Below are 25428 nucleotides of genomic sequence, written 5' to 3'. Positions count from 1 at the left end.
GTTAGCAGCCGGTGAGGAGAAAGCTCAGGCCTTTCAGGTAGAGCGTGTGGCATAAAACTAAGTGAAAACAAGTCATGTCTCAGTGACACACAGTCCTTGGAAGACACTGAGGAAGGAGTAGATAGAAAATTGTAGCTGGTCAGATATTAGGCCCAAGTGTTTAATACATTAAGAAACCTGATGAAAGTGATGCTGGAAGCAGGACAGTGAGAACAGCAGTGAGGTCAGAGAAGGCGTTTTAAGAATCATGCAGGCCTGTGATAAAAGGATGCTGGGGACCCTGATAGTGAACATGCAGGTACAAAGTGGTGGGTTCATTAAAAACTATTAGAAAGGAAGAATCCACAAAACTTACATATTGGTTCTGGGGAACAAAGAGGAAATCAAATTTTTTCAGTGTTCTCAGGCTGTGGGCCTAGAAGTGTGGTGATTCAGTTAACGTTGAACGGGAGATTCGTTATGACGGATGGAAGACCTGACTTAGTGTAGACATTTTATATTAAAGGTAATGCTGAGTATCTAAGTAAAGACTCCCTAGAGAGGACATAAGGAGATGTTCAGGGACCAGATTTGGAAGTTCAGGTATTTCAGCCAGGCTTGCCCACTGAGCTTTCGTAAGGTGGCGTATCGGCCACACCCTCTGAGGCCTCCGTGAGGGAGGCTGGAGGACCTCCTCGCCAAGGGAAATGAAGGGGTGAAAGAGATTTCACCCCGGGTAGTTAACCGGTTAAATTACAAGTAAAGGAGGCATCAGTAAGAGAATCTGGATTTCAGATTCATCTTAAAATTGGAGTAAGCTGTGCCTACATGTCTTTGACAGTAATACGTCCAAAGCTACTGATCTCACTGTTGCTTTCATCTGCTCTCTTTCCTCGTGTTTTCTGGATTATGAAACTTATGAAACACGATTATTTAATCGTTCTGTTTGGAATACCCAGTTGGAGGAAGAGGGAAAAATAAACTGTTATAATATCCCTTCATTCATACTCCTTTTCTGTCTTGCATTTCTGTTAAACGCACGCTTACCTAGGACTCACTCTTAAATTGCTAACCACCGTCGTTTACTAGTAAGAGAGGGCTCGTGTGTTGTCCTTAAGGATTCAGGAGGTACCAGCAGGATTTTGAGCTCCGCTTGCCTTGGGTATTTGCCTCTTGTTTCTGAAATTTGCTGGAAGGGGGAGGGGGACAGAGAAGATGGTCTTACCATTTCTTGAAGCTCAAATGCCACAGCAGAACTTTTAGAGACATCTTGATTCTATTAGAATTTGCAGGTCAAAGGGCAGGTTCAACTGTTCTGGTAGTTTACAGCACCAGGGATGGTGTGACTAGACTAATGACTTAAAGTTGGATTTCTGTTACTACCTACTCATTATGCAAGTCAGGGGGCCTGTTAGTCATGCAGTAGGGAATTACTAATCACTTTGAAAGGTCCTGTGTGCACATTTTCATTTTTTTTTATTTTTAACTGAGGAAAAGCCACTAAGAGAACAAGGAGAGTGATTTGGCAGGAAGAGCATCTTAGTTCTTCTTTTGTCTGGGCTTGTGGCCTATGTATGTTCCCTTTTGTGTTTCATGTGCTGGTGTTACTCCCTATGGGCTTATGGGAAATGAAGTCAGGAAGTGTTCCACCAGCAAGTGTTCCTCTTCTGTGGAGAGCCTTGGATTAGTAAAGCTTTTGAAGTTGATTATTAATCCCCAGGAAGGTTCATTCTCTTTGAAATAGCCGTATTAGTGTTAGAATAGCTGCCTTTCAGCTCTCAAGTAATTGACTCTGATTAGAAAGGAATTATTGCAGGTATTTTTATTTCCTTCTTCACAGTTTTCTGTATCTTGCCATTTTTCAGCAATGAATGAACATTACTTTGTTATCAGAAAATACCTGTTTTTCAAAGAAGCAGTTGTATTAAGAATAGGTGGCTACTAAAATAAAATCCTTTTTACTATTTGCTTTTTTGCTCCAAATTCCACTCCCTCTGAAAGGCAGGGTATTCTTAGAATTTCTTAGCTTAGACACTTGAATGTTCTTTGTAAAGCTTAACCACGTAAGCTCAACTACAAATATGGTCTTTGCTATCACATGTATTGAGGGAACAAGAGTTTTTCTTATTCCCCATAAATTAGACGGCTGTTACTACTTACCAGCTTTATTTTTGTTCCTGTCCTCCAAACTGTTTTCAAGAAGTTGTTCTTCCCATGGTGTCCGTTTCAAATTTACCAAAATTATAGGGAAAACAGTACAATCTCTGTCCCCTTCCAAAAACAAGAGAAAAACCTGAAAGCTAATAAACCCACAAAAGATACTAACATTACCCAGAGTTTACATGATCATATGCAATCAAGACATTTCATTCTCTTGACTGTGAATTGCCCTTTATGGGCGCATACACAGGTAGAAGTCAATACCGAGAGTACAGTTTTAAAATGGAAAGGACAGTGTTATGTTAATCCGCTAGGGAATTTTTAGAGGGTGAGAGCCTTGGGTGTGGGAGAGAAAATTTGATTCTGTGCAGTTCATAATATATTATCAGTGCTCAATGAAAAGTAAATAGCATCAATGACATAATAAAATTTCTATTTGAATCGTACAGAAAAAGAAAAAAAGACTTCAAAATATATATCTTATTAAAAAAGGCACCATTCCAATGGCTCAGACGCCAGTGCCACATCCTTTATTTTAAAATTTAGAATATGAATTGGCACCTGTTATATCATATTGCATTTGGGGAATGTGACATTTTACCCCAGAGATTAACTGTACCACACTAGCTGGCCAAGCATATCATTTATAAAAGAATTTGGAATTCAGTCAAGATGTTTCAACAGTATAGGATCATTTTTACCATTTCGTATTATGACGCTTCTTTCCTTAAGTACAGAATGGAACTCAGATCCTATCGCCTTTTATCTTGCATTCGGCAGAAGTTCTCATGACTCGGTCTAACTGGACAGAGTAATTTATCTTGCATTCGTCGTCTGTTATTTGCCTGCCGCTAAATGTGTCATTCTGACTATTGACGCACAGAAATGCAGCCCCCTTATTGAGAAGGCACATTTCTCGTCCCAGCTTGTCAGTCTCTGGGCTCCCCAAAAGGGAACAGATGACAGCAATTAACAGGAAACCGCAGAGTGAGACCATCTTGAACTCCTTCACCTTTAAGCTCATTTCACCACTTAACATATTTTTTTCAAGTGGTCAGTGGATATATTTAGACTGTCGTTATCCCTTTGGTGTTGACTTCATGGGATAAGCCATCTGCCATTTCTTAGACTCATGTAGAGTGAGGACAGTGGAAAGTTATACTGAGGTCAACGAATCTTCCCTTCCAACAGCGAAGACTAGTTAAACAAATCCTCATTTCCATGATGTAAACTGATCCACGTCTTCCATTTGTTAGCACTGCTTGTTCAGGGTTCCCCAGACCTACCCATCTGAGTATGGAATATCCTTGTCAGAATGTGCAAAAGATAGTCTTCCAGTTTGTGGCTAAACTAAAACTCTTCCATATGACTGCTGTTGAAGCGTAATTATCTTAACAAGAGACAGAAGCAAGGTTAAACTTGGGCAGTGCGTTCTCAGATCCAGCATTTCCTCAGGTCAAAAGCTCAGGCCACTTTTATAGTTCCTGTAAATCAGATCTGTCTTCTTCCAGATGACTTATTACATAAAAGATGAGCTATAGAGGAATGCATTTGGACTATGAGACTAATTGTTCACCAACTTCATTCTGACTATTTTGTCAATTTCTCAGTTCAACGCCCCTCCCCTAAAATCCCACCTTCTTTTCCTTCTGGATATGAACCCAAAAATAGCTGTTAGGTAAACCACAAGGAATCAGTGAAGTTTAAATTGTTGTTTCGAAATGTGCAGATCATTGCCAAGGAAGGCCTTGACTGGAAACGTATTTGCATTGATGAGATAAAAAGATTCATAGATGTTCAGAGTGCCCCGGGAGCAGCTGGCTGATTTCCTGAATCCCATTTACTAACGTTTACAGTTCGTTACACATTCTGTACATAAAAATGTTTTCAGTTTTAGTGGTGCCTCGTTTGCCTGGAAACCACAGAATACTTATCAAAAGAATGAGTCAAATGGGTAAAATGTATAGATGACAGGATAATTCCTACTTTAAAAAAAAGTCATTAACTTCGTTTACTGTCCAAGTTTAACTACAACTAGATCTAGGAACTCTTCATTAAAATGTCAGTATAACAACCTGATAAAGACATTTAGAGTCAAGAAGCCCTGAATGGGATTCCTGCCCGGACCGTTTGCTTCAAGTGTGAACTTGGGCAGCTGCATACGCTCTCGAAGCCTTAGTTTCACCACCCATAAAATGGAGGTAATGGTACTAGTAACTTGAGGATTGCTGTGAGGACTAGATGGAAATCGGGATGTTTTCTTCCGTTTGCAGGCAGGAAGCCCTTCTGGCCGCCATCAGTGAAAAAGATGCCAATATAGCTCTTTTGGAGCTTTCATCCTCGAAGAAAAAGACCCAGGAAGAAGTGGCTGCCCTGAAGCGGGAGAAGGACCGGCTCGTGCAGCAGCTCAAGCAGCAGGTATGGCTGGGGGGGCTGGGGGGGGCTGCCCGCGGCTCACGCACTCAGGTCTCCCACCTCGGGCCAGAGGTCTGGTCTTTATCTAATTGATCTTCGCCAGCAGAGACTTCAGCCTTCAAACCTCTGCTTTGTCTAGGAAGCACAGAGCATTCTTGGTCAGAGGACTGGTTTAGAAGGTGTCACACGTCTTAGGAGAACTTTTTTAACTTTTGCAATGGCTGGATGAAATTAGTGAAATTCTGCCCATTTGAAATGAAAAAGGTTTTCTTGGGGGGGGGGGGGTTTTGCATGTCTCTTGGGGTCAGGCCGCAGGGGTCGTCCACAGCACTGACAACTGCGTGGTCCTTGGCAAGTGCTGTGGGGTATCTGCAAGGGCTGTTGGGGTCCTCAGTGGTACCTCCAGGGGCAGAGGCCGCATGTAAGGGCAGGCAGCAGTGGTGTGGAGCTGGTGGTGGTGTGCACATACCACCAGCGGGTGAAAAGTCTTATCCCTTACGTCCAGTCAGATTCCCGCTACAGAAGGCACTAAGGGTATTTTCATTTAAGTGATTTCCTGTTATTCAAGGCTGGGTAAGCTCTGATGGTAAGAGCAAAGTTTTGCCCTTTTCTTTTCCACCCAAAACCTTCCCCAAATTTAATGCTTAATACTAACGTGAGGCCTTTCATCTGTGAAAATAAAAGCTAGAAATTTCCTCATTGATGATGGTTGCACAACAATGTAAATATACTTAATGGACAGAACTGCACACTTAAAAATGGTTAAAATGGTAAATTTTATGTTGTGTATACTTTGCCACAATTTTAAAACTGGGGCAGATCTTTTTCCCCTTTGAAGATAAGGAGAAAGCTGAATTTCAGAGTCTGCGTCCTCTCCATCTTCAGTGCTGTTCCCGGCATTCCTGTTCTACACGAGTGTCCACCTCCTGCCTTCCGGGTCATCCCCTTCATCCTCCGCCACTTTTCTGTACGTTTGGGCTGCCCACATTCTCCCTTCTGCCTGAAGTAATCAGAGTAGGAAAGTTTTCAAGTGAAGGAATTTCTTTTTTTCTACTTTAGAGGATCAATCATCAATTGATAGCATCATTTTTCATTTATTTATTTTTGGCTGTGTTGGGTCTTTGTTGCTGTGCGCAGGCTTTCTCTAGTTGCGGCGAGGGGGGGGCTACTCTTCGTTGCGGTGCGGTGGCTTCTCTTGTTGCAGAGCACCAGCTCTAGGCATGAGGGCTCAATAGTTGTGGCGCATGAACTTAGTTGCTCCACAGCATGTGGGATCCTCCCGCACCAGGGATGGAACCCATGTCCCCTGCATTGGCAGGCGGATTCTTAACTGCTGCGCCACCAGGGAAGTCTTAGCATCATATTTAATGTTCAAATAAACAAGAATCACTATTTACACAATAAAGATATTTTCTCTATTTTAAAGACTAATAAAACTGCTTATAAATAGACTTTATGTGGCTGACTTTGATGAGAAAACACCAGAAGATGTTCCCTACTGCAAGATAGATAGATGACCAGCAAAAAACAACCCAGTGCTCATTTGCAAGTGAAAGAAAACTTTTACCCACTTAAGCTCTGGTACCCCTGGACGTTCATCCCTTTAAGAGATGGAATTCACTATGAGCTTTCACCCTCTCCTGGGTGCCAGTGACACAAGGGAAAGCAAAACAAAGGTGCTCTGGGGGCCTCCCTTTATTGCAAGTTCAACCACTTTATCCATCATTTGTGGGAATTCTGCCACATAAACATTTTCAGGTCACCTAGCTTGACAAAAAAAAAGAAAGAGAGAGAGAGATAGACTTCTTTCATATCACAGAAGAAAACGGAGCAAAAAAATTGATCAGCGGTTTGTCACCCAGCTCACATTGCTCAACCTGTCTCATTTTAAGAGCTGTAACTGATTCTAATTGGTCCTCATTTCCCATTTTCTGAACAGATTATCAGTTTCCGTTATGTTCAGCAGGAGAATTATGAATGGATAAGGCTAGCTCAGCGGACTGAGGAGGCTGGAGGGGTCGTAAATGATGCATCTGTGCTTGTGTCGTGGGTGCAGAAAACTCGGGTGGGCTGCCTGGGTCTGCGCGTCATCCTCCCAGCTAGGAGGTGGATGCCGTCTCCTGTTCCATTAGGGAGCAGTTAGTGAGAATCAGTCAGTGTCTTCAGACAGGACCCAGATCTTGAGACGAGCAGTGTGTCCGTGCAGAGCTGTGTCATGAGCTGAGGTCTCCTGGTGCATGTTCTGTGGAAACGTGTCTGTCACTGGGGAAGTGAGCTGATTGTCAGACAGACGTGCTGTCACCTGCTCACCTGGCCGAGCCTGCTCACAGGGTCTCTGTTTCACTGTCCCAGACCAAACATGCCCTCCTGTCCCTGCAGTCTTTTCCCAGCAGTCCCCGCTCTCCTTCCTTGCGTGACCCCCGGGTGGTCCTGGCGGCAGTGGGGGGATCCTGTCCTCTTCAGACAAGCATTTGCACAGACTTGCTTCATTTTCTGTTGTGTTTTCTGTATTTTACTTCTTTAGCCTCATAAGACCGCTTAATTTCCCTAATCCCTAAGTCCCTGATGGAAAAGGGGGGACTTCACTGCTGCCCCAAGTATTTCAGTAGGTCCGGTATGAAAAAATATCTGAATTAAGTGAATCTTGCTTTCAGTGATTGTCTTTTACTACGTTCTGCCCGCTCTCCTGTTACCAGTTGGTTAGTCTCCAGGGAGCTGCCTGTGACACACAGGGTGCCTGCGTGATACTTCTCCCCTGACTTGTTGCTTCATCAGGTGGAACTAGGGGTTCTGACAGCCGCTGAGCAGGCCCAGGACACCGGCCCAAGCTGGTCGTTCTCGCTCAGGTCCCCATGAGTTTGCAGTCAGGCTCCTGGCCAGGCCTGCAGTTACCTGACGCTTGGCCGGGGCAACAGGGCTCACTCACATGGCCCGGGGCTCTGTACCTTTTAGGCTTCTCCATGGGGTTACTTAGGACATGGGGCTGGTTTCCCCTAAGCACATGATCCAGGGGAGGGGAAGAGAGCAGCCAAGATGGAAGCCACGATGTCCTTATAACCTGTCTCGGAAGGGGCACACCATCACTTCCCCTTGTCCTGTTGCACGTGCACCAGCCACCTACAACGTGGGGGGACCAGTGCAGGCGGCCTGGAAGGCTGGCTGCTATGAGAAGTGAGTGAACAAGCAAACAGTGGTGTCCTCCTGTGGTGAGACACTGTTCAGATGTAGAGGAGTACGTGCTGTGTGATTCCATGTGTATGTTCAGCTCTAGAAAAGACCACTTTACTCTCTGACCTCAGAAGGCAGATGAGGCATCAGAGCAGAACTCGCTTCATCTTCTCTTGCCTGCCTCCGCCCCCAAGAGGGGCCTGCAGCAGGAAGGGACAGGTTCTGTCCTCTTCATGCCTTTCTCCCTCTTCCTTTGGCGTTGGGGTCCTCTGATGCCATTGCAGCCCTTTGATGCTGCTTCTCTGGCCAGCGTTGACCCCCGAGGGGTGAGCAGTGCCCGGAAGACTCAGACCTGGCTGCTCCTTGCTGGGCTGAAGAGAGCGTGTCGGCTGCCACGTGCTCCTCTGTCCATCCTGCTCTCTGTCTCTAGGTGTCCTTTCTCCTCCTCAGATAAGCACAAGACAAACCAACAAGTCCGATGCCTGAGCAGGTACCAAACAAAGGAAGGAGAAGCCTGTTTCCTTTTCTTCTACTCAAACCCCGTCTTCAAGATTGAAGACTCTAGGATTTAGGGCTGAATCCTCTTTGAGCCTCTCTCACTGAGCACAGGGGCCCCCCTTGTGCATGACTGTCTGCTCCCCGTGACGTCAAGACTCCTTCTGCCAGACTTAGCATCACCGCACACCAGTCGCAACCCAGAAAAGGCATGAGCTGTGAGGGGCTGGCCTGGTGGACGGTGGTGCCTTTTCTGCCCCCCCCACCCCCCTTGTGGGCTCTCTAGAATGTGACCTGCTGAGCTCTCCTTTGTCCCCGGCGTTGGGCCTGGGCCACCAGTTCTGGAGCAGCTGGGAAAACCCATTCATCATAGTATTAAAACTAGTTTAAAAGTGACATCTAACATTGGAGAGAGAACAACAAAACGATTTTACATTCTATGAAAAGAGAACAGCAATAGGGTGAAGCTACAGAGAGCTCCTGAGTTGTCAGTGAACAAAGGAAAAAATAAACAGCAAATGTTGAGGTAGCGGGAGTGCTGCAGAGGCTGCACGTGGGGGGCAGAGCCAGAGGCGTCTGGCCGCCTCGCCAAGCGCCGGCGTTCTTGGTGATGAGGCCAGCCTCCGCGCACCCGCGATGCCAGGTGCTGGGACGCAGCAGGCATCTCTCAGAGGACACACGGGCGTCTGGCGCTGCCGGAGGACCCCTTCCCTCTGTGTCGTGCTGGCCTGCCTGCTCTGTCCTGTACTTGCCGTGTCCACGAGCCAGCCTCTCAGCCATCTGTGTGACGTTATCCCCTGAAGGTGGCTGGTACGTGGTGATCAGAGAGAGTGAAAACCTTCTGCTGGTTAGAATATCCGATATCCAGAAGTTGACAGAGTAGACGATTACAGTTCAATCCTTATTTCATGATTCAGCAGCCCGTATTGACTTGGTCAGATAAACGTGCTCATCTCGTTTTAATTATCCTATCTCCCTTCAGTTCTAGATTCTTACATATTAAGTATTCAGTATACATACTTCTTCCTCTAAACCACTACAAACATCAGGATCAGCTGCATGTTTCCTGCCGCTGGTATCCAGATTTATTTGAAAGGAACTGGATGCAAAGCATTTTCCGTTCACTGCCCTCATCTCTGGAATTGCCTTCTACTTCCTCAGCTTAATCTCTGCTTTAATCTTCACTTCAAGACTCATCTTTGTAGTTTGGAATTTCCTAGCCACGGAATTGGTTTTTTTCCTTACATTAGCAAAGCCATTCTTTGCTTTTCTTCATTCACACATTCGTCCTCCTTTGGGCAGAAGCTAAAATGCGAGAGGGAGGAGGAAAGAAGCAGCAGCACTGTTCACTTGCTGTCCTACGAGTTGTTGCGTTTACTCTGAGCCACAGTGTCCTCTTCAAATGTAGGAATCCCCACCGGTAACTGTTGCTCCAGCTCCAGACCTCAGCTCCAGCTCCAACTCTGTTGATAAACTAAGTGTATCATCTGGAGCAGTAATACCCCATCAACTGATACACAGCACTTCACAACCTACAGCGTACTATTCAGATGCCTTATAGCCCCAAGCCTGAGGGCTGTGTGGGCCAGGCAGATGCCATAACTCAAGAGGGGAGGGACGCATGTAAGACGAGAGGAGAGACCATGATGAACTGGGGGCCACGTGCGTTGTCCAGAGAGGCCGCCGCTTTTAATTCCAGCTCGTTGTGACCCTGCAAGACGAGAGCCCTGTGTAATCCAGTCATCCATACCGCCCCCACACACAGAGAATCCATATGTATAAACCTCTCTTTTTTAATCGAGGTGTAGTTGACATACAGCATTATATTAGTTTTAGATGTGCAACATAATGATGTGATATGTGTGTATATTGTGAAACGATCACCACAGTAAGGTTAGTTTACATCCATCACCACACAGTTACATTTTTTTTTCTTGTGATGAAAACTTTTAAGATCTTGACTCTCAGTAACCTTCAAATGTACAACACAGTATTGTTCACTCTCATCACCATGCTGTACATCGCATTCCCAGGACTTAATCTTATAACTGGAAGTTTATACTTTCTGACCCCCTTCACTTACAAATCTCTTGAAATGTAAGTGTTGGCCACTAATTTATTCTTTCGGTTTTTTTAATGAATCAAGTCACAAGCTTCCTAACTTACCTCTCTGGTCTTATCTTCCTCATCTATAATATTACATGGATAGATAAAATTAATTTTGAGGTCTAAAGTTATGTATTTTCCAATTTTTGACAAGTCAATATATTTACTTATAGCTATATTACCTGCTAATTGCTGACATTGGGAACAGTTTTAAAAGAAGGAATTGTAAAGCATAAGAAAACACATATGTAAGGATTGTTTAAATCTGTCTATAGGAATTTCCTTACTTTATGAAAGTAGTAAGTATTGCATTTTAAAGTTAAAAAAGAAATCCTGGTTACTCACTATCCCCTTGAAACCGTTTTTGTATCCTACAAAGAAATAGATCATATTTTGATGAGTTCTGCTTGCTTGGAGTTAAGTGAAGTCCAGAGGCTGGGAGATGTGGGGAAATCTGGAATCCTCCCAGCCTCCTTTCTTCCATCTCTTCCATCTTTTTTGTCATCAATTCCAGATGTAGAAAAATTCTTCACAAAACTTTGATAAGACCCTTCCCTTCTTTTCTAGCGTCAAATCTAGCTTGCCCTTCCTATTGTCAGACCGCTGCCTTTTATGATGCCACAGGGAATTTATAAACCTTCTGAGTCTCCTGATCCCTCTTGAATTGTCTCAATGCAAATAAATCAACCTAGATTTCCTGCCCCAGTGCACGTGCCCCTCCTATTCCTTCTCCCGTCAGGTGGCATGATTTATAACTGTTTCCTGTGCTCCTTGACCTTGGTCTGAGGATCTCATTAAACATGAGTAAAAAGAAGGCTGGTTTAGGGTGGTTCCCCTTTCCCCCACTAAACTTCTCTTGGCAGGAGTCAGTTCAGACCAGTGTACTCCACAGAATCTATTCCTACCGCCTCTTTTGGTCCCTTTTGAACCAGTGTGGATACTTATTAAAAGTGAATATGGAATTAAATGATATTTGTATTCAAGGACGAGAGGAGTGATATAAAACTATAACATTACCTGTTACAGAATGCCCTTCCTGTGGACAATGTACATGACCAAATTAAATCACCCGTACTATCTGGCTTTCTTGAAAACATTATTCAAGATAAGAATATCTAAAATTTATTGAGCTAACTCTTGTTTTGAGTGCTTCACATGAATTAACTCATATACTCTTCACAACAACCCTGTGAAGTACAGTTATCCTCATTGTACAGAGGAGATGCTAAGAGAGAGACAGTGAGTAATTTGCCCAAAGTCACATAGCTAGTAAGCGATGGAGCTGGGATTCAGAACAAATCATGTCCCTCCATTGCCAACACTGCTGATCACTACACTGAAATGTGTTGCCATCATTGTGGGCTTTTGGTTAGAGATTTCAGTAGCCTTTAGCTGTATTATTAATGACCCAGTAATTCTCTCGTGATAAATAGTACTTTAATAAGCTCTTTTCTAAATTACAGTGAAAATAAATTACCATAATGGACTGTGCTCAGTTTAAAAAGTCAGAATCTTGACAGGCCAAAATCTATTCCCGATCTTACATCAACAGATACCTTCTCATTTTCAACAATTATCTTAGAAATTGTTGACTGAATTAATGAGAGTTAGAGAATTCTGATTGAGAACTCAGAGAGCATCTGAAATCAGATAGACCGATTTTTAAGCAGCCAAGTTTGAAAACATGTATGGTCGTAATCCTAAATTACCATCACAAATGATTCGGGTGTGAAAATACTGTTACTGTCATATATGTACATGGGCAGATATATGGAAATCTGGCCCCAAAATATTACACATCATTTATTAAGATATCTTTTGAACAGCAGAATTTAAGAATCGGTAAATTTGCATTCTTAAGAAGAGCAAATAGAGATTGAAAAGCTGTTAAAAGCTCCTAGAAAATAGTGACTGCCAAAGAATGAACATCTGTTATAGCTGAGGTTCAAGAGCTTTTCCCCCTGTATTTCAAAGATTTTACACAGTGTAAGAATTTAATTAACTAAGTAAATTGATGAGCTTTAGTGCTAAAACAGGGTTTGCGGTAGCGGTTTTTCAAGGTAGAGAATGTGCTTAACATAAAGTTTGTGGTGTTGCCGGTGGTGCGCCTCAGTATGGCACTCCGGATTGGGTATCATGTTTCTCCTGGCCTTGTGTGAGATTGCGGCCTAATAGTAGTCAACTCTAAAATTAGGTGCCTCTGAAGATCGTTTTGAACATGCGCCTTTCAGGCCTCCCTAGCACTTTAATGAGCCAGGTCACCAGAAATATCCAAAGAGATCGAACTATGTTTAGATATATGTGTGCTCTTCGCAAATGTATCCACCTCGCAGGCCTGAAACCAATACCTAGCTGTATATTAAGGCTCACGTTAAACACGTGCAAGAGCCTGGTTGACTTCTCCATCGGCCCTCGGTCACTGGCCCGGATCCAGAGAAAGGACGCACTGTGTGCTGTCCCTCTAGCCAGCTCTGTCCCAGTCTCTGCTAAATGGAAGACTCGTAAGATCAAGTTATCTCTGCAACAGTTTTCCTCACGGTTGCCTCCCTATCTACCTTATTGTTTAGAAAAAATAACCAGGCAGAGCTACACGCTACAGGAAAGCAGTTTTGAAGGCTGGTTCTAATTCAGCTGATTGCCATCTTTAACTGTATTTAGACATTCACTGTTTATAACAGTATTTCCTAATCCTGGATTATCTTCCTGAATGGTAATGATATTACTAGCCACTGGCTTACAACTGTTCTTATGGCCATGCACTGAAATAACTATGTCTCTTACTATATAATATTAAAATAGCTAAATTGTATCTTTTAATACTCTGAGACTAAAATAGGTCTCTCACTTTTATGTCAGCTGGTAGGAGCAGCCATAACTTAACATCTTCTTTTCATTACCGTAATGCTTTAACTGTAGAAAATGGCAAAACATGAGCTAAATTAAAGGAAATAACTCTCTCTGTCTAGAGATAATTTCCTCTATTGCTGAAATCTTCTTGTTCTACAACCTTTTTTTAAAAAATCTTTTTTATTGAAATATACACACAGAAAAGTACACATCTAAGCATACATGTCAGTGAATGTTCACAAGGAAATACTCTCATGTAACCAGCATACATATCCAAGAAGCAGATCATCACCAGCACCCCAGAACCAGGCCCTCGTGCTCCCTTTCAGGCTCTGTACCCGGCTCAGTCCTGCACGTGACTGCTTGCCTGAATTCTGATAGTATTGATTAGTTTTACCTTAAAATCAAGACTTTAAAGTTAAGATTTTGTGTCAGCGGAGCTGCTGGGGGCCCAGAGGCAGAGGCCAGTGAAGCCACCACGTGGCCAGAGGGCACAACCTGGAGCCACAGAGGCCTTGTTCGCAGGCCTTGAAGCCTAATGGAATGTGTTCTGCTGGATTTCAAACTTGCTTGGAACTGACAACCCCTTTACTCCTTCCAACTTCTCCCTTTTGGAATGAGGATGTCAAGAAAATGATATGTGGCTAAATGGAAATATCAGTAAAGGGACATAAAACCTAAAAAGAAACTAAAAAGAAATTCTGGAACTGAAAAGTGCATTAACTGAAATGAAATCCCTCACTTAGAGGGATTCAGAGGCAGCTTTGAGCAGGCAGGAGAAAGAATCGGTGCACATGAGGATAGGATAAGGGAAATTATCAGGGCTGAGGAACAGAAAGAAAAATGATTTAAGAAAAGTGAACAGAGCCTAGGGACCTATGGGACAGCATTAAGTGGACCAACATACACATCATGGGAATCCCAGAAGAAGAGAGAGGGAAAGGGGCAGGGAGAATATCTGAAGAAATAATGGTGAAAACTTCCCAAATTTGCTGAAAGACATAAATATAAACATTCATGAATCTCAACAAACTCTAAGTAAGATGAATTCAAAGTGAGACACATTATAATCAAACTTTCAAAAGATGAAGAGAGAGTCATCACATACAAGGATCCTCAGTCGGATTTTCAGCAGGTTTCTTATTGGAATCTTTGGAGGCCAGAAGACTTTTTTGGGGAGGCTGATATATTCAAAGAGCTAAAAGAAAAAAACAAGAATCCTATATCCAGTAAAACTCTCCTTGAAAAATGAGGGAGAAATTAAGACAGTCTGAGTTAAACAGAAGCTGCAGGAGATCATGACCACTAGATCTGCCCTGCAAGAAATGCTCACAGGAGTCCTGCAGGGTGAAATGAAAGGACAACACTAGACAGTAGCATGAAGCTGCATGGAGAAATAAAGATCTCAATAAAGGTAAATACATGGGCAATTATAAAAGCTAGTATTATTGTAACAATGGTTTGTAACTGTAGTTTTTGTTTTATGCATCATTTAAGAGACTAATAGATTTAAGGGAAAAAAATTATGTGTAAAAGCTCATATTACTGTAACTTTGGTATGTAGCTCCACGTCTTGTTTTCTACGTAATTTAGGAGACTGGCGCATTAAGAAGAATTACTTTTATGTTTCGGGTTACACATTGTATAAGCATGTAGTTTTGTGACATCAACAGCTAGAAAGGGTGGGGACAGAGCTGTAAAGGAGCAGAGTTTTTATATGTTATTGAAGTTAAGCTGGTGTAAATTCAGATTAGACAGTTATAACTTTAGGATGTTAGATATAATCCCCACGGTAGCCACAAAGAAAATAGATATAGCATATACACAAAAGGAAGTAAGAAAGGAATTTAAACATTTTGCTACAAAAAAAAAAAATCAACTAAATACAAGAGAAGGCAGTAATGCAGGAAGTGAGGGACAAAAAAACTATAGGGCATGTAGAAAATAAATAGCACGATGGCAGAAGTAAGCCCCTCCTTATGAGTAATTACTTTAAATGTAAATTGGTTAAACTCTCCAATCAAAAGACAGAGATTGACAGATTGGATAAAAACAGATAAACCAACTACATGCTGTCATCAGGAGGCCCACTTGATGTCCAGAGACATAAAAAAGTTTAAAAATGAAAGGATGGAAAAAGATACTCCATGCAAATAGTGACCATAAGAGAGCATAAGTGGCTCTACTAATATAAGAAAACAGACTTTAAATTGAAAAAGTTTACAAAAGACAAAGAAGGATGTTATATATTAATGAAAAGTTCAATACAGCAGGACAGTGAAACAGATATAAACATTTACACATCAATGGACAGACCATCAAAATATATGAAGCAAAACCTGACATAATTGAAGGAACAAGTAGACAGTTCTACAGTAACAGTTGGAGACTTCATTACCCCATTCACAGTAATGGATAGAACAATCAGAACATAAGTAAGGAAATAACAGATTTAAACAGCACAGTAAACCAACTAAACATTACAGACATATACAAAACACTCCACCCAGCAGTAACAGCAGACAGGCATGCCTCATTTTACTGCACTTCATTTTGTTGTGCTTCACAGATACTATGTTTTGTTGTTGTTGTTGGGGTTTTTTGGTTTGTTTTTTTTTTTTACAGATTGAAGGTTTGTGACGACCTTGCATCAAGCAAGTCTGTAGGTGACGCTTTTCAGACACCATTTGCTCACTTTGTGTCTCTATGTCACATTTTGGTAATTCTCACAATATTTCAGACTTTTCCATTATTATCATATTTGTTACAGTGGTCTGTGATCAGTGATCTTTGATTTTACTACTACAACTCATGGAAGGCTCAGATGATAGTTAGCAGTTTTTAGCAATGTTTTTTAATTAAAGTCTGTAATTTTTTATTACACATTTAATAGGCTACAGTATAGTGTAAACATAACTTTTTATGCACTGGGAAAGAAAAAAATTCACGTGACTCACTTATTGCAATATTTGCTTTATCACATGGATCTGGAACTGACGCTCAGTATCTCCAAGGTATGCCTGTACACAGTCTTCTCACACGCACGTGGGGTGTTTTCCAGGATGGACCATATGTTAGACCACAATAGATTTTAAAAGATAGATATCATACAAAGTATCTTCTCTGACCACAACAGGACGAAGTTAGAAATTGGTAACGAAAGTGAAATTGAAAGATTTACAAAGTTGTGGAAATTGAACAATACACCTTTAAACAACCAATAGATCAAAGAAGAAATCACTAGGGAAATTAGAAAATACTTGGAGGTGAATGAAAACACAACTTACCAAAACTTCTGGGACATAGTGAAAGCAGTGCTGTGGGCAATTTGTAGCTGCAAATGCTTACATTAAAAAACAAGAAAGGGCTTCCCTGGTGGCGCAGTGGTTGCGAGTCCGCCTGCCGATGCAGGGGACACGGGTTCGTGCCCCGGTCCGGGAGGATCCCACATGCCGCGGAGTGGCTGGGCCCGTGAGCCATGGCTGTTGAGCCTGTGCGTCCGGAGCCTGTGCTCCGCAACGGGAGGGGCCACAACAGTGAGAGGCCCGCGTACCGCAAAAAAAAAAAAAAAAAAAAAACAAGAAAGATCTCAAATCAACAATATAACTTTATAATTTATGGAAGTAAAAGAAGGAAAGCAAACTAACCCAAAGCCAGCAGAAGAAAGGAAATAATAAAGATTTAAGCAGAGAATCAATAAAACAGAGAAAAGAAAAACAGGAGAGAAAAATCAGAAAAACCAATGAAGCTTTTGCTTTGAAAAAGTCAACAAAATTGATAAACTTTTAGCTATATGGACTAAGGAAGAAAAAGAAGTCTCAGTTACTAAAATCAGAAATGAAAATGGGGACATTACTACTGATTCTCCACAAATAAAAAGGATTATGAGAGTGTACTGTGAACAATTGTAAGCCAAAAAATGGGATAACCTAGATGAAACAATTCCTAGAAGCGAAAAAACTACCAAGACTAAATCATGAAGAAATAGAAAATCTGAGTTAGACCTAGTAAGAAGATTGAGTCAGTAATCAAAAACAACAAAGAAAAGCCCTAGACCTGATGACTTCATTCCTGAATTCTTTAAAGAAGAACATTTAAAGAAGAACTAATACCTATCCTCCTCCGATGTTTCCCAAAAATTGAAGGCAAAGGAATACTTCCTAATTCATTCTGTGAGGCCAGCATTACCCTGAAAACAAAGCCAGGCAAAGAGACTACAAAAAAACAAAACTACAAACCAGTATCCTTTATGAACATTGTTGCAGAAATCCTCAGCAAAATACCAGCATACAGAATTCAACAGCATATTAAAACATCATATATCATGACTAAGAGGGATTTGTTCCCGGGATGCAAGGCTGGTTCAACATACAAAAATTAATCAATGTAATAAACCACATCTGCAGAATAAAGGGGAAAAAAATCACATGATCATCTCAATTGATTTGACAAAATTCAACACCCTTTTATGATAAAAACACTCAATTACCTCCACATAATAAAATCCATATATGAAAATCCCACAGCAAACATCATTCTCAATAGTGAAAGACTGAAATGAAACCTTTTCCTCTGAGATCAGGAACAAGGCAAGAGTACCTGCTTTCACCACTTCTTTGCCTTTTTTTTTTTTTAAGATTTTTTTTTTTTTTTTATGTGGGCCATTTTTAAAGTCTTCATTGAATTTGTTACAGTGTTGCTTCTTCAAGCTTTGGTTTTTTCGCAGCAAGGCATGTGGGATCTTAGCTCCCCAACCAGGGATCGAAACCACACCCCCTGCATTGGAAGGCAAAGTCTCAACCACTGGACCACCAGGGAAGTCCCTCACCATTTCTTTTCAACGTAGTACTGGAAGTTCTATCCAGAGCAGTTAGGCAAAAATAAATAAAAGAACTCCAATTTGGAAAGGAAGAAGCAGAATTATCTCTGTTTGCAGGTGGTATGAGCTTATATGTAGAAAACCCTAAGGATTTCTCACAGAAAAAAAAGCTGTTAGAACTAGTAAATGAATTCAGCAAAGTAGGATGCAAAGAGTCAACATACAAAACTTCCCTGGTGGTCCAGTGGTTAAGAATCTGTCTTGCAGTGCAGGGGACACTGGTTCGATCCCTGGTTGGGGAACTAAGATCCCACATGCAATGGGGCAAGTAAGCCCGCACACTGCAGCTACTGAGCTCGCATGCCACAACTAGAGAGCCTGTGTGCCACAACTACAGAACCCACGTACTCTGAAGCCTGCATGCCACAACAACAGAGCCCACACACTTTGGAGCCCTCATGCTGCAACTACTGAGCCCACACGCCCTGGAGCCTACGTGCCACAACTAGAGAGCCTGCGTGCCGCAACTGATGAGCCCACACGCCACAATTAGAGAGAAGCCTGCCCGCAACGAAGAGCCTGCATGCCGCAATGAAAGATCCCACATAACACAGCTAAGACCCAATGCAGCCAATAAATAAATAAAATAGAATAATAGTAATCTTCAAAAAAAATTTTTTAAGTCAACATATAAAAATTTGTTTGCGTTTTTATACACAAACAATGAACAAACTGAGAAAGAAATTACAAAAGCAATTTCACACACAATAGCATTAAAAAGATTAAAATACTGAGGAATTAACTTAACCAAGGAGGTGATAGACTTGTACAATGAAAAATACAAAACATTGCTGAAAGAATTTAAAGAAGACATAAATTAATGGAAAAATATTCCTGGTTCATGGTTTTGGAAGACTTAAAATTGTTAAAATATCACTACTACCCAAAGCAGTCTGCAGATTCATGCAGTCACATATAAATTCCAGAGATGCTTTTTTTCAGAAATAGAAAACCCATCCTAATATCTATATGGAATCAATCTCAAGGGACCCTGAATAAGCCAGAACAATCTTGAAAAAAAAAAAACTGGAGAACTCACAGTTCCTGATTTCAAAACTTACTATAAATCTAAAAGCATCAAAACAATGTGCTATTAGCATAAAGACAGATGTACAGACCAGTGGAATAGAGAGCCCAGAAATAAGCCCTTACATACATGGTCAGATGATTTTTTTTTTTTTTTTTTTTTTTTGCGGTGCGTGGGCCTCTCACTGCTGTGGCCTCTCCCATTGAGGAGCACAGGCTCCGGACGCACAGGCTCAGCGGCCATGGCTCACGGGCCCAGCCGCTCCACGGCATGTGGGATCCTCCCAGACCGGGGCACGAACCCGTGTCCCCTGCATCGGCAGGTGGACTCTCAACCACTGCGCCACCTGGGAAGACCTCAGATGATTTTTGACAAGGGTGCCAGTACCATTCAATGGGAAAAGGACAGTCAATTCAACAAATGGTGCTGGGAAAACTGGATATCCACATGCTAAAGAATGAGTTTGGACCCTTACCTAACACCATATACAAAAATTAAATCCAGTTGAATCAAGGACCAGAGCATGAGACCTAAAACAATGACATTTTTAGAAGAAAGCAGTATAAAAACTTCATGAGAGCTAGAAATACTGATTTCTGGAGTCATCAAAATAGAAGTACCAGTTAAAGCCATAAAAAATGTATTTGCTTACTCAAGAGAGAATATAGGCGTTACGTTTACTTTTTACTGTTTTCTGACACTTGTGTGAAAATATGAACACATGCCATTCTTTTAATCCTTACATAATATAACTCAGCAAACAGACGCCCTCTGTACACCACCCCATTGTTAAGAGTTCAGAATCGGCTTTATTGGATGAGAACTGCTGGAAGTTTTTTATAAGGTTTCAGGGCTTTTAAGACCTTTTTTCCATGATTTGCATGTGTTGAGAATGCTTTAAGCGTTTACGGCACAGTGCATCACAGGTAATTGTGATATTGTGTACCCCACAGGCTTCTTGCTGTTTTGACATTTTAAATTAAAGATCTGTTCCTGGAAACAAGGAGGATGGGAGTTAAAAATTCTACAGCCGTATTTTGAAGAGGTAAAATAAATGTAGGGTAAAAAAATTCCTTACCGAAAACAATTCAGTCTAAATGCTATCGATTTCAGGTTATTTTCTCTATTTTCCTTAAAGAACCTAAAGTTTTCAATCTTTCTGCATTTGATCCCTTAGCAAAAATATCTAGTACCTTTTCTTTTTTTAACTCTTGGTTAAGTTAACCTATTCACTTTAAGTGCCACAGTTATTTCATGAACTAGTCTTTCATATAGTCGGGTAATAAATTGTACTTCACATCTTGATATAGTTAGAACTGATCCTTAGCCAGTAAATTGCTGTGTATTTCTAGGAGAGTATAATCCTCAGTAACATAAATTAAGAACTTTTAAAAATCAATTATATTATGAACATCAGCTGTCCATTAATATTGATTAATAAATCAGTAAGTTTCAAAATTAATAATTTTCAAATCAATAAAAGTAAAAATATATTGATAACTTATGAGTTGATAAAATTAATATTTACTATTATTATTTATCTAAATGGAAGGAGCTACATGTGTGAGAAAGAAGGAATTTTTCTTAACCTAAAAACGGGGAGGCTAGTCAAAAGGACCTACCTGCACACGCCTAGGAAGTGCAGGGGTGCTGTTGGTTCTTGGGGCTGGGGTGTCCTTACCACCAAAATAAAGCTGTGGTTTTGGGTGATTAGATGAACCCAGTTGCAGACTAACTGTGGTCAGATGCCTACAGAGACCTGGACTGGATAGGCTCTCCTGACCTAGAAGTTTCCCGGAAGCGGCTGCTAAGAGTTAGGTCTACTGCAGACACAGCAGCCCCCGCTGCCTGCCTCCCCGACCTGTCCCAGGGCTGGGCGGAGGTGAACCAAGGCTTGCTGGGGAGGGCGGTGCTCTGTGGGCAGGCCTTCGGGGCAGCCGCTGGCTGCTTCCGGCCCCTCACAGTCCCGCTGTGGTAGCTAATCAGCTGCTGCCCAAATACCTAAGTCTGTTGTCGAGAAGAAGGTTTTCGCTTCCCCTGTGCCTTTAACCATAGTTGTCTTTTTTCATTCAGTTGGCGATCTTCCCGGCTCTCAGTATGAGGAGTGATTTTTCATCGGTGCCTGGACATTTGGGGTCTGGGGCACGCCCTGTGACTCTGGATCTTATTTAAACCATCTCTGCCAGCTGGTTTTCGTTGGCACACTCCAGAGAGGAGAGGGTGGTGAGGCCTCATTACTGCCCAGTGGAGGCAAATCCAGGCTCCCCTCTGCCTCTGTTGACACCCAGGGAGTGGGGCTCCCCGTCACTCCGGGCAGCGGTATGAATTGTACCCCTGCTAGGCCTCCCCGGACTTATTCCTGCCGGGATGTGTAGGACTCCCTCCGTAAGCACTGCAGGGTGGCCTCCTTCCTGCTGTGCAGCACTGGGCCTCCTCTGACACTTCCCAGGGTGGGACTCACCGCTCCGCCCGCCTGTCCCCGCTGCCACTGGGGGGGCTTGGTTACTGCCCCTTCCCTGGCTTCCTCTGACACCTGCCCGGGGGGAGGAGAGGCTGTGGGGTACAGGCCCCAGCTCACCATTTAGCTTTGCTGCCATGGGCGGCAGTTTTTCCTGTGACCTTTTGAGTAGAGTGATTATAGTCTAAAATGTTTTTATCTTGCTAGGCTGCCCCTTTCCCCTCTAGGCCTCCTGGGCTAGAGAGCTCAGGCTTTTGTTGTCTGTGACTGTTGGTGCTTCCAGGTCGCTGGTTTCCAGCTCCAGGTCTGATATATGAGGCAAGAAGAAAATCCAGGGAACTTACCACCTGTGGCATTCTTTGGGTCCCAGTGTCCTTAGCCAGTCTGTCTTCCCGCCAGCTTTTTATGTTGGTGTGGCTGTAGTTTTACATTTGTATGTACAGCTCACAGTTACTTTTTAGTTTTACTTTTGTCCTTATCAGAGGTATGGGGAAAAGTATGTCTGCTCCATCTTCTAGAAGCAGCAAGTTAAAGCTAACCTTTATTTCTGAAGGAAGACTTAGGCAAAACTACCTTTTCTCTTTAGTAAGACAATAGTTATGTTCTAGGTTTAGATAGCTAAGTGACCCCAGTAGAGTTTGAACTTTAGTGCCAGTATTCAGATAACCCAGTTTTTTTGAAATCACAATCTTTATCACTACCCGCCAGCCCCAGTCACTTATTGATGTGTTTTAGAAAATGATACCTCTAGTAGCAGACAAGTTTTGCTGTCTAGTTTCACTAATTTATTCAGCCACTGATGCCTTTTAAATGATTCTTAATGGGTATTCATTCCTTATTAGAACCTATCTATGCCTGGTGCTTCTTGTTTATTTCTAGAAATCAGAGTTTTTCAAATACTTGAGTTTATTGAAATGATCAGTGAAGTATTTCCACAACCGTAAATATATGAGATCATTTAAGATACTTTTTTTTTTTTTTTTTTTTTGCCGTACACGGGCCTCTCACCGCTGTGGCCTCTCCCGTTGCGGAGCACAGGCTCCGGACGCGCAGGCTCAGAGGCCATGGCTCACGGGCCCAGCCGCTTCGCGGCATGTGGGATCTTCCCAGACCGGGGCATGAACCCACGTCCCCTGCACTGGCAGGCGGACTCCCAACCACCAGGGAAGCCCTAAGATACTTTTTTAAATTTAATCTTTTGTTTTGTTTTGTTTTAGAAAGGCCTGATTCTAATAAATGTCAGGGGATTTTTTCCTTTACACAAAAGACTGAAAGCCATTTTAGCTCAATTTCACAAAAAAAGAAGTAACTTTGGAAACTAGAGAAGACACCTAGAACGCATTGGTCGTTTTTTGCTGATTTTACCAGCATGACCACATATGAAGGTTTGTGAAAGCACATATGTACAGAGAAATCCTTTTATAATGAAGTCTCACAGAACAGGAAGAACAGGTGGTATTGCAGAGTCTGGCCTTCTGTCAGTTGCTCTCCGTATGGATGGTTTCCAGTAAGAACCCAAATGGCCCTCACATCCCTGGGTTTGTTTAAAGATACTTCAGTGTACGTGCTCATGAGTGTACAATTTATAGTTAACTTTATTTTGAGTCAATTCCATTCATTCCTTTTCCACACATGGACCATGATTTTGTAAAAGGAAAGCATAAAATTCCCTCAAAACTTCTTACTTTAAGAATTTTGATCCTTCTTATCTAAAAGGCATCTTTTTTCTGTGTGTGTGTGCTTAAAAGTGCTTCAAATTCTTGAAGATTACCCCATTGCCTGCTCAGCTATTCCTCAAACAGGGGGAAACGTTTTTACTTTTTTTTATATAAAAAGCATCAAATAAATTAAAGTTAATTTCTGTGTATTTACTAAGGAAAGGGTGTCCTGTTTGAAGCGAGAGTACTAAACTTTCCTGCTTTGCAGCACTAAATTGTTGGGTTGGAACGCATTGTAATAGATACCTATAGTTTGTGCTGCCATCCTTGAGAAAATGATTTTTTTTAATTTGTGTTTAACACAATCTAAGATTTTTTTTAAATGGGGGGGGTCGGTCTTTTCTGTTACATGTGAAGGAATTTAGTGTCACTTCTCTTTTTCGTGGCCTCTGTATCTGTAACATTTTAACTGTATACTTAGCCACCCAGATCGCGTAATCCATAAACAAAGCTGCGGTAAATGCTCTCGGATACTGACCTTTGTTCACTGGTTTCTAGAATAGCAGAAAACATCTACCTACATTTTGTTCTTTTCTTAGATATGATGGTGAGTCTCACTGGATCCAGCTAATATTCCCCCTAAACATTCTGGTTATTTTGCAGAATGTAGTGCTTCTGTTGCTTTGAGAACAGATACAACTGGAAGAAATGATCCTTATAACATTAAAACTGGGTTTACTGCAAGTAAAAAAGTAAACCTAAAGGGTTACTTTAGGTTTATTGCAAGGATGAGAAGTATGTGCTAGAAAGTTGAGGCAGTGATCAGGAATAAAGTTTCAATCGCACTTTGTTTTAAACGGTCTCATTTCAGACATTGGTTTGGGTCAGTATAAACAAGATGGCCTACAGGGTATTTCATTCCTGTAACTTTATGGATCTGGCTCTGATTTTTCACCCCAGTATACTGCAGATACACACCACGGGCCTGCCAGAAACAGGACAGCTCTCAAAATTTAGAAATAGAATAGAAATTCTTATAAAGTATTTTAAGTATTTTTTAGTTTTAAAACACTGAATATGTCTTTATTCTCATGTTAATATTTGTTGAAAGAGAGAAAGAATAAGCTTCCATCCTTCAGGGTTCAAAGTTACAGTCTGCATGGCATATAAGAAAGTGTTAGACATACATAATAATCAGGACTAAGCATTAAGATTAATAAATACTTTCTGGAGGCTGAGAAGGAAGGAATATGTGCGTCTCTGAGTTAGGGAAGCAAGGAATCCCACACAAACCTTTCTAAGAACTAAGGAATGATTATAATAGATGGAAAAACATAGGCTCCTTTAAAAAAAAAAAAATCAGAAAGTTTGCTGGTGTTTGTTTTTCTTTGCTTTCTACCAAGAGGGGAAAAAACAGTAGAGTTTTGCTAGGAAATACAGAATATGTAGAAAGAACAGATATCCTATGAGCTTAATGCCATAAATGGTGATGTATTCAAGTATATCCTTTTAGATAAGAGAAGATTACATGAAACCTTAAGAAAAAAAAATCCACTGAGTAACAAAATAAATACCTGAATATCTATAGTCAGAAGTTCTCCTTTTCACACATAAATCAATTTGTATATGAGGAAATCAAAGAAAAGAACCTTATACGTGCTTATAAATCAGAGTGCCTGGGTGCTGGGGTCCTTTCTGAACCTATTCTAAGTAACAGCAGTTGTTTTTATTTGAGATAAAACTCTGCTAGTTAGTTAAAATGTCTATTTTATTTTCTTTTGGCTGAGATAACTCATTGTGGTAATGCTGGATTTTTCATAGTTATGAGCAATTGTGTTTGGTAAGTGCATCTATTTTTAATTAATACAAATGGAAAAGAGCATTATTTAATAAAGATAATTTCATAGAAAAAGCTTTCAAAATATGAAGCTCATTGCTGGAACAATAATAAAATATAATCCCAAATGTAACAACCATGGAAAATAGATTCTTGAATTTGACAAACATATGTTAAGGAATATATATATATATATATATATATATATATGTGTATACATATATGTATGTATTATGTGTGTATATATGTGTGTGTGTATATATATGTATGTGTTTATATATGTGTGTGTGTATATGTGTATGTATATGTATGTGTATGTGTGTGTGTATATGTATGTGTGTATGTGTATATATATGTATGTGTGTATATTTATGTGTGTATATGTGTGTGTGTATATGT

The 25428-nt window shown here is 41.4% G+C and overlaps 1 protein-coding gene across 6 annotated transcripts in view; it reads left to right on the top strand.

Annotated features, from left to right (window-relative positions):
- ERC1 (ELKS/RAB6-interacting/CAST family member 1) overlaps positions 1 to 25428 on the top strand; it is a 393002-nt gene that overhangs the window by 301419 nt on the left and 66155 nt on the right. For all 6 annotated transcript variants that reach the window (XM_060024063.1, XM_060024061.1, XM_060024060.1 and 3 more), the window contains one exon: positions 4413 to 4557. In XM_060024063.1, the coding sequence (XP_059880046.1) occupies positions 4413 to 4557 (145 nt within the window). The remainder of the gene's footprint in view (positions 1 to 4412; positions 4558 to 25428) is intronic.

Source organism: Delphinus delphis, chromosome 11 (assembly GCF_949987515.2).
Source record: "Delphinus delphis chromosome 11, mDelDel1.2, whole genome shotgun sequence".
Lineage (NCBI taxonomy): Eukaryota > Metazoa > Chordata > Mammalia > Artiodactyla > Delphinidae > Delphinus > Delphinus delphis.
The sequence above is the reverse complement of the archived record's forward strand: the minus strand, read 5'-3'. Positions and strand labels throughout refer to the sequence as shown.